The 9,555-nt window shown below is 47.5% G+C and overlaps 1 protein-coding gene across 4 annotated transcripts in view; it reads right to left on the bottom strand.

Annotated features, from left to right (window-relative positions):
* Nucleotides 1-4,702: 4,702 nt before the first annotated feature.
* The window catches only part of EP300 (E1A binding protein p300), a 64,346-nt gene continuing 59,493 nt past the window's right edge, over nucleotides 4,703-9,555 (bottom strand). For all 4 annotated transcript variants that reach the window (XM_068142530.1, XM_068142533.1, XM_068142532.1 and 1 more), the window contains one exon: nucleotides 4,703-8,585. In XM_068142530.1, the coding sequence (XP_067998631.1) occupies nucleotides 6,342-8,585 (2,244 nt within the window). In that variant the 3' untranslated portion in view covers nucleotides 4,703-6,341. The remainder of the gene's footprint in view (nucleotides 8,586-9,555) is intronic.

Genomic DNA, 9,555 nt, shown 5'->3' with positions numbered 1-9,555 from the left:
GTAACCTGTGGACACACGTTCACAATACTGTCTTTAGAGAAAGCAAGCAAAGTAGAACAGCTCAGCAAAACAAGCAGCACAAGAAAAGCAAATGCCTGAAGGACCTTTAGCTTAGGGATTTGCTCACTGATGTGAGCAGAAAATGGGCACTGACTTCCAATGCTGTGTTTGCAGACCCCACTCCTGCACCACAGTTCCCTTATGCCTGCAGCCACTGCCCCTAGGAGTAGTGCAGAGAGCCAGGCTCTGCCTTACAAGGCCTCATTTCCCAGGAAAACATAACACCCAAGTCCTGACTTTCAGCCCTTGGAGATCCTTTCTATATCATCCCAGGGATGCCCCTACCGCTGAGCTCTTGCTCCAGCAGTCCCATTCTGCCATGACTCTTCCTCCACAGGGTATGCAGAATCACAGAATTAACTAGGTTGGAAAAGACCTTCAAGATCGTCAAGTGCATAAAATTCTACAGCAGTACCTGCAATCTTTCTCCATTTTAAAAAGGCCACAGTGTGGAAAACAAAACCAACGAAAAGCAAAAGTGAAGAAAGCAACAAACCAAAATGAAGGTCTCCTTGTTTTTCTGGGCAGCAAAAGCTGTGCCCCTTTAGACAGAGCAGGGTTGGCAAGGAGCTTTCTTCTTGCCACTGTCACTGCCTTACAATTCCTGCCATTGTCCTGGGCACTTCAGAGGCACAGGAGAAACAAAGCACTGACATGGCTCACAGTTGAATCCCTCAGAGCTCTGTGCCGCCAAAATACACCAGAGCCTGCCACCGCCCAGCACACCTGGGGAACACAACAATTTGAGCCCTGCCAGCTTCACCAGGAGCTACAAAGAGCTTCAGAGATGGCTATGGGACGTGGTGGTGCCCATATTAATTCCTCCACCCTCCCTAAATCCACCACGTTCCCTACAAGAGGGAGTGTAGACTGGAGCCATGGCTTGTTGCCCATCAGCTACCCACAGCACTGGTTACAGAACAGGTTTCCCTTTCAGACATCCACAGTGTGCAAGGAGTGACAACCGAGACTGATCTAAGAGAGTGCAACTAAGGCAACTGAAGCAAGCCATCAAACCCTCATTTTTCCAAGTGAAGTGCCAGATCAAAGTCAGGCTGGCAAGTGCCAAAGCACACAATGTCCCTGCAAGGCTGACAAAGCAGATCAGTGTCTTTCCAACTGTGATGCAGACATAGATGCTGCTGAAACCTCTTCTGGAGTACTGTATGCTGAGGTTTCATCAGGAGTACTATGTCCAATTCTGTCCCTGGTTGAAAAACGACAAGGAACTACTTGAGAGGATACAGCAAGAGGCTGTGAAGATAGCTGGGGGACTGAAACATCTCTCTTATGAAGAAGGCTGGGAGGGACTTGGGACTTTGTGGCCTAGACAAAACTGAAGTAGGATCTTAGCAGTGCTTATAAATACTTAAAGGATAGGTTTCAGGAAGATGGGAAAAGTCTTTGTCAGGGGTGCCCAGTAACAGGGCACGAGGTAATGGGCACAAATTGAATGTAGGAAGTTCCTTTTAAACACAAGGAGGAACATCTTTCTTCGAGTGTGGTAGAGCCCTGGAACAGGCTGCCCAGAGAGGTAGTGGAGTCTCCCATTTCTGGAGCCATTCAAAACCCACTTGGGTGCTGTCCTGTGCAACCTGAACCTGCTCTGGCAGAGGGGATAGACTAGATGATTTCCAGGAGTCCCTTCCAACCCCTGTGATTCTGTGTGGGAACACTTCAGATGGAAGCCATTTTGCTGACACTTTCAGGGGCTGGGCTAGGCTCTGTCTCAGGCTGGGATCTAGAGCATGTCATCTGTTTTGACAAGCTGAGAGAGGAAATGTCTCCTTGTGCAAACTGACAGTAACCCAAGGGATATGCTGTATGGAAGCAGCTGCTATGAGGGTTTGCAAAAAACATTCCCCAGCCAGGGCAACCTATGCCTGTTCTTCAAAGAAATGCTTACTGTCAGGCTTGGGCAGAACCAGTCGCTCAGCACAGGACCCATTGCAGGCTCCCCAGAGAGGCTAGGCCAGAATCCTTCGGTTTGCTTAGAAATGGAAGGAGCACAATCAAGGACACTGTCTGTGTAAAAAGACCATCCTGGAAGCAGGAGGTGGAGTTTCTTGCAGAAGAACTAAGTGTCCATCAAACACTGAAGAGCCCCTAGAAAAGCAGAGCAGGAATGGCTGTCACTTGTCACATTGCGTACCCCAGCCTTGTCTTGATGCTGCCACCACTTGTAAGAGGCCATAAGCTCTGCTTTATATGAGCAACTTGAGCCCTGTCAGGCTTTGTCTGAACTTGTCTTGGCCTGCCAGGAGCTGTTATAGCTTGTTTTGCTGTTACAATTGTCTAATGACCAGGTGACTGCTACCAACTCTGTCTTAGTTTGTGTACAACTATCTTGTGTGCCACTGCCTATGCATTGCTGTAACTCACAGGCTGCAAGTTCCAGGGAGCAGCCTGGGGAACTGCTGGGCCTGGAGCACAGCTAACACATACAGGGGTTTGCATGGTTGGGGGCACAGAGGATCAGGGTCCCTGCTCCAGCAATGGTAGTGACATGCCACATGGCATGATCTGCCAGACACTGGAACAGTGCTCCCTGAGCCTCCACCCTGGCTCAGCTCTACTAGGGGAGGATACAGCTTTGCCAGTCTTGTGCTGCAGGCAGTGGTTCATAGAATGATAGAATGCTTTAGGTTGGAAGGGATCTTCAAAACTCAGCTAGTCCCGTTGCCCTACAGGGAGTAGGGACATCTTCAACTAGACCAAGTAGCTTAGAGCCCTGTCCAACCTGACCTTGAATGTTTCTAGGGATGGGACATCTACCACTTCTCTGAGCAGCATGTTCCAGTGTTTCACCACCCTCAAGCATGTGACATATGTCAACCACCCCATAAACAGTAATGTTTTACATCATGTGGAACAATGAATGAGGGGTGACCAAGGTGTGAAGTAATTTTTACATACAGGTGACCCAAGACTGAAAAAGAAGCCAGAAGTGTTATGCTCTTCCCTGTGACAAACTCACTGTAGGTTCTTCCCACCTGCAACTTCAGTCACTGACACCAGGATTCAAAGCAGCATTAGAAGAGGTAGGCACAAGAAAGTTTACATCACTGAGCTGCAGATTATTTTGACTGTAAGAGTTAGCATCATTGTAACTGGACAAGAAATCTTCGACTAGAACACTAAAATTTTGTGTGCAAGTTCTTTTTGCCGGTCCAAGCGTCAAGGAAATAGGTGGAAACAACCTACCCTACCTTGGCTACAACTGACTGGCAAAAGCACGCAGCAGCAATACAGACAGTACTCCAATGTTGTTGCCATCCTGAAGTCCTACCACTTCCCCACTCAATTGCAGTATTTTGCCAGCTGGTGAGTTTTGGTGCTCCAGTAGCATCAGGAAAAGCAAAAGGGATACAGGGGGAGGAAACCCCATCCAAATTCAAAACCAGAGACAGCATTCACTAAGAGGGACAGAACAGCTGTGCTGTCACATAAAATACCTTGTGGCATCTTTTAAGCAAGTCACTGTATTGGCATTCAAAGGTAGAAGAGCTGCAGTTCTTTGAATCAAAACTGCTTTGGGGGTCTTGAAGGTTCCCTGCTTCAGCGTGCGTCAGATGCTCCCAATGCAGGCTAGGAAAAATTAAACCACATTTTGTGCACTAACAGAAAGGCACAAATGGAAGCTGTTTGCTCAGACAGGACACATGAAACTCATACAAGTTAGAAACATGGGCACACTTTACACCTCACCAGCCAGTACAGGGCTAGAGGTAACTATTTGTCCTCTAGCCTGAGAAGCCCCTGAAGGCCTTGGGGGGAGATGAGAAGGAATAGAAAAACTTGCCACGAGTGGCATATAAACACAAATCTAATCCCAGGCTGCCATCCTGGCATTCAGTGTTTTTGTGGTGGGTGATTTTGTTGGTTTTTTTGTGTGTGCGTGCGCTCTCCTTTAAAGCAGGTCAACAGCAGCCCCTCACAAAGCAGATGAGGTAACTGCAGGCTTGGTGCAGAGCCGGTCTGTGCCAGGCAGGGGTAATTGGTATGAAGATTAGCCAAGGGCAAATACCAGAGCACAGGGCTGCACTTCCTTAAGCCTCTCAGGAACTTTCCACCATCTTGCTGAAGTTTTGCTACCAAATGCCCATGCTCTGCCTCTGGCAGACCAAACTGATTAGGGGGTGATGGGGCACCCCTGTGCCATCTCAATGCAGCATGTCTGGGACACCTACACGAGCTTACCTGAGGCTCCCACGTTGGTGCCAAAAGGCATACAATGTATTCCAAGTGAAAACAGGATTTTTTTAATATCACATATCCAAACAATAGTTCTCATTTCAAAATGCAAAATAGGTCCTTTGAAGATCAGCTGCTCCTAGGCCATGTGAGCAGGGTGGGGTGCAGCTGACTGGCACAACTGTTGAGGTCAGACCTCGTTTCTTTGGTAAGAGACATGCCGGGAACAAACGTGAATGCAGAGCTGTACCAAAACCGTCCATTTAGGAGACTAATCATGACTCCTCATTGAGAGATTTGCATTTCAAAACAGTCAATATACATTAAATAACTCTCTAACACCTAAATAGCAAGCATGTGAAGCAGCATCTCTTCTGCTTTCCCCCGCCCTCCACCGTTTCTGAGACCAAGCAACACATGGGAGAGAAGGGAAACATTAAAAACAGGCTGTCTGTCTCACACAGTTTATTTAACAATAGGTAATAAGAAATCAATTTTTAACAGTCTATACAGTGATCGAAAGTTCATATTTATAAGTAATCAACTTTAATTGCATGATTTACAACATTTGAGGGTTTGTTTTGTCGGGTTGTGGTGGTGGTGTTGGTTTTTTTTTTGTCGTTGGTTTTTTTTTTGCTTTCTATGTTCAAGTTTTACAGAAAGTGGAAGAGGGTCGGAAGGGGCAGGGGAGGGAGAGGAAGAGGGAGAGAGAGAGAGAAAGCAAGCATAAAGAAGAAACCCCAGGGACTCTTTATTTTCTCCTCAGGTTAAAATCATCCCGTTGGAATAGTTCCTTACCCTCTTTATTTAATTATTTTTTTTTTAAAGAGTTTTTTTTTTTTCCTTTGTTAGATGTAAAAATAACAACCCCCCCCCCCCCAAAAAAAAAAACCTTTTTCTTTCAAGAAAACAGAAACCACAATATATATACTACATCCATTTGGCAGCTGCCCCTGTGTATTTGCAAAACAAAAAAAAAAATGTTGTCTTCTCTCTACATGTACAAATTCCTTTTAATACTTGAAGTTTTTGTTTTGTGTGGTTTTTTTTTCCCTAAGCTCAGACTCTCGTATAGAAAATTCTCGGAGGACAAAAGTAAGACTTCAGGAGGGGACTGAGTTATTTAATAGGGTTTTTTACATTATTTTTTTTTCCTTCTTCTTCTTCTTCAAAGAATGGACATATTTCCAACCAAAGAGGAGAGGAGAAAAAAAAAAAAGAGCTCAGTATTTTTATATATATATATTTATATATGTAATGTATTTATTTTAAAGCAACATTAACCCCTTTTGTCCTCCGGTTTTAGGTAAAGTTTCTCCTGTGGTTTGGGTTTTGGGTTTTGTTTCTTTTCCTTCTTGTTGTGTGTGGTTGTGTTGCTGTTTGTCGGTTCTCTTTATTTATTTATGGTGTTTTTTTTTTGTTTGCAGTGACACAAAGCAAAACAAACCAAACAAAACCAGAATAGGGAAAAATGTTTTACCATCTGCCTCAGTAAATAATAGCTATCAATATTACATATTTTCATTAATTTAAAAACAAAAAAAAAAACCCAAAACAATAGCAACCCCCAAAAGAAAAGAAAACCTATTTGGAAGGCCTGAATCCAGGGCATCCTTCGGTGAACAGCCAAAAAAGACCACCCTCCTCCCCAGGCCTCCCCAACGCACGCAAGGAGAAAAAAAACAAAAACCCCCCCTAAGAACCACCCAAAAAAAAACAAACCGAAAGGACTGGTTATGATTCCAGCCATAACAAAAATATATTCTTTGTACTTTACTGTCCCTCAGGTTCATGGTTGGTATGTTTTTTGTTTTGGGTTTTTATTTATTATATTTTTTTTTTCCCTTTTATTTTTTTTCCTCTTTTTTTAAAACCACAAACTACTTGCTGCAGAGTTCTCAGATGTGTTCCAGGGAAAAATGTCGGTTTAGCTAAGAAAGATTCAAAAAAATTCGTCTTCAGTACAAAAAGTCTTGAGAAAATAAGTTGTGTTTTTTTTTTTTCTTTTCTTAGTTTTTTTTTTTAAACCTTTTTTTTTATTATTATTATTATTATTATTGTTTTGCTCCCAAAATGCTACAATGTGTCTAGTGTATGTCTAGTGTACTCTGTGAAAGGTTTGAATTCAAGTCTGAGTTCTCGGAGCTGAGCCCCAGTTCCGTGGCGCTTGTACCATGGAGGCCTGCCATGCCGGGATTGCTAGCAAGCTGGGAAAGCATTGCACTCTGGTCCGGGCTGGCAAAGTGCCCTTGATCCATGGGGTTAGCCTGGGCAGCTACCAGTCCTGGATGTGGGGAGCTGGTCTGCGGGGAGACGTGGTGTGGAGAAGGCTGAGGTTGCATCCGAGGGGATGGGCTGGAATGGGGGGGCTGGGACTGGGGCCGCGGGGAGGGTACAGGCTGCGGAGAACGCACTTGATTGGTGAGCGATGAAGGGAGCTGCTGGCCCTGTAGGTGTGGGGACTGGGCCTGATTGGGGAGCATGTGCTGTTGGGGGCTCATAGGATTGGGCTGAGCTGGGGACCCCATCTGCTGCTGAAGTAGCCTCTGCTGGAAAGCCTGCTGCAAACTAGCTCCTGTCTCTGCACTCATCGCTTGTGGAAGCTGGCTTATTTGTCCCATGTTTCCTTGCTGCATCTGCTGCATGTGATGCTGCATTCGCTGCTGCTGTTGTTGCTGCTGCTGCTGTTGAGGATACCCGACGCCTTGGGGCTGCTGAAACTGGTTGTGGTTGGCCATCCCTGGCCCCAGTGCTGGTCCTGCTCCCTGCTGCTGCTGTTGCTGCTGGTGGCGCTGCTGCTCAATCATCTGGTGCCGCCTCATCAGGAGGTCTCGGAACTGGGGAGCCATCCCCGAGTGATTCATATTCATCTGCTGCGCCTGAGGATTCATTCCAGCCATGGCCTGCTGCGGCTGCTGCTGCGGCTGCTGCTGGGTCATGCTGGGTCTCTGCACGCCCGCTTGCATGGGGTTCATGTTCTGCATGGCTGGGTTGGGATGCACCCCTCCTTGCTGCCCTTGCATGGCCTGCTGTGGTTGGAGACCCGGCTGACCCTGAGGGATGCCGGACTGACCTGCCATCGCCTGGGGATTCTGGGACCCTGCGTACTTGGCAGCCCGTTGCTTGATGAAAGCAGCCAGCAGCTGAGGATTGGAGTGAAGGATGTTAAGCACCTGCTGCTGCTGCATGGGTGAGCTGGGAGACCTGAGAGTCCGCAGTAGGTTTTGTAAGGCTGCCTGGGGCAGAGGTGGTTGTTTGGGTTGAGCAGCGCCAGGTACCTGACCCATCCCTGGCTGAGGTGCCATATTCATCGGCTGACCTGGCTGGGCTACTGACATCATGGATGGCCTCTGCATTCCGGGCTGCAGCTGAGCTTGGGGTAAGCCCCCCTGCACCCACGGCGGCTGCTGCTGGATTCCTGCTGGCCCCATTCCTTGATCTATATGGCCACCAGGACCTCTGCCTATCTGCGGAGGGTTCATTCCCATAGGTGGCATCTGGGGCATCTGGTGCTGAATTGGCCTTTGGAAGATCTGAACCTGTGCCATCTGACGCTGGGTCTCCGCTGCCCGCTGGATCTGCATGGCCATTTCCACTGCTGCTGGAGGAGGACCCTGAACTGGCGGTTGAGGTGGCTGGGGTGGAGTTGGAGGAGTCACCTGGCCACCTGCCTTGCCCTGGGACACAGCACTGGGTGGCTGAGTTCTTGGCATGGTGTAGGGTGGCATGCTGTTGGGAGGTGCAGGTTGAGGCTGTGAGGCAGGCTGAGGAGGAGGCTGCGGCTGTGGGGTTTGCGGTGTTGGGGGCTGCTGGCCCGTCGGAGTTGTTGGAGTGGCTGGTGTGGGCGAGGGCAATCCCTGCTGCTGGCCTACCACACCGGTCCGCTGCATGCTTGCCATCCGCCTCCGGAGCATCTGTGCCTGCTGCAGGCGGTGCTGAAGCTGCTGTTGACGAAGCTTGTGTTTGATGTTGAGGCAGAAGGGCACCGGGCACTTGTTCTCTTGGCAGTGCTTTGCGTGGTAGCAGCAGAGAGCGATGAGCTGCTTGCAGATGGGGCAGCCTCCGTTGGTTTTGCGTTTGCAGCCTTTGGTGTGCTGGACAACCCGCTTCATCTTCTGGCAGGAAGGCAGCGAGCAGTTGGCGTTCCGACACTGGCAGGCGTGGACCAGAGACTGGATGCAGCGCTGGATGCTCAGGCGGCGGGAATCGCCGGGGCTCTGTGTGGTGGCGGTCTGCTGGTTGTTGCTCTCGTCATCTAGACCAAGGCCTAATTTTTCCATCTTGTGGTCATGGTTTTTAGTGTTGTAGCAGGTGATGCACAGGTCATAATCCTAGAAAGACATGGGGGGGAAGAAGTTAGCAGTGCTCCTGAAGCTCCATACGATAAGTAAGTAACTTCACACCACCTCGACAAATGAGTCCCAGTCTGTTTCAGGCAAATTGTTGCTCTAAGGAAAAACTGAATCTTTCATTGCCATGCTCAGGTATTACCGAAGGAATAAATCCAAATTATAGCCAGGGAAAAAGTGTGTGGGTGTGAGGATGTCTGAAATCTATACAAATATATATATGTAGCTTGAAAAACAAGTTTGCTCTGCACTAATAAGTCACATTCATCTGGGGCAGAAACAATCCCCTTCTTTCCTGACAGGACAGGAGAAGAAAGAGGTAAAGAAGAAGTAACTGTCCACCTGCTGCTGCTTCCAGCAAAGAGGGCAAGAGAGGTACCAGTTTTCAAAGTGAAAAAGAGAATGAAAGCTGCATTTTCTGTTTTCAGGTGAGTTAAACAGCAAAGAGTGCTGACAGAGGAACAGAGCAGCATTTACATTCTGTGAAAGCAAGAGCACACAACTTGGAGCTCCGCAATTGATCTTCCAACAACAAACAACAAAAATTCAAGTCCTCAGGTTCCAATAATCTACAGGAAATTTAGAATTTATTTTCTGGCATATAGAAGGAAATGGGAGCAGCAAATTTTAATCAGAGGTTTTCAGAACTGCATCCGAGACAGTCACTTACTTCCAGCAAGCAAAGAAATTAAGCTACAAGCCCAGTTCAAGGTCAGTCCAGTTTCTGGAAGACACAGTATTGACCACTAGGCTTGATCTTCAAACACACTAGTATTGAAAACACTCCTGAAGATAAAAATGCTGTTTAGAGCTTTCTACAGAAATGACAGGGTAGATGAAGAGGCCCCTAAGTGTAGGCCATCTGACTTCTAGCAAAACAAAACCTCTACAGCACTAAACCAGTGGAGAGCCCTAATTACAGAAATACTGCACCAACACCACTTCTGACTCT

Source organism: Melanerpes formicivorus, unplaced genomic scaffold (genome assembly GCF_026170545.1).
Source record: "Melanerpes formicivorus ecotype bairdi unplaced genomic scaffold, bMelFor1.0.p_v2 SCAF_8, whole genome shotgun sequence".
Classification (NCBI taxonomy): domain Eukaryota; kingdom Metazoa; phylum Chordata; class Aves; order Piciformes; family Picidae; genus Melanerpes; species Melanerpes formicivorus.
The sequence above is the reverse complement of the archived record's forward strand: the minus strand, read 5'-3'. Positions and strand labels throughout refer to the sequence as shown.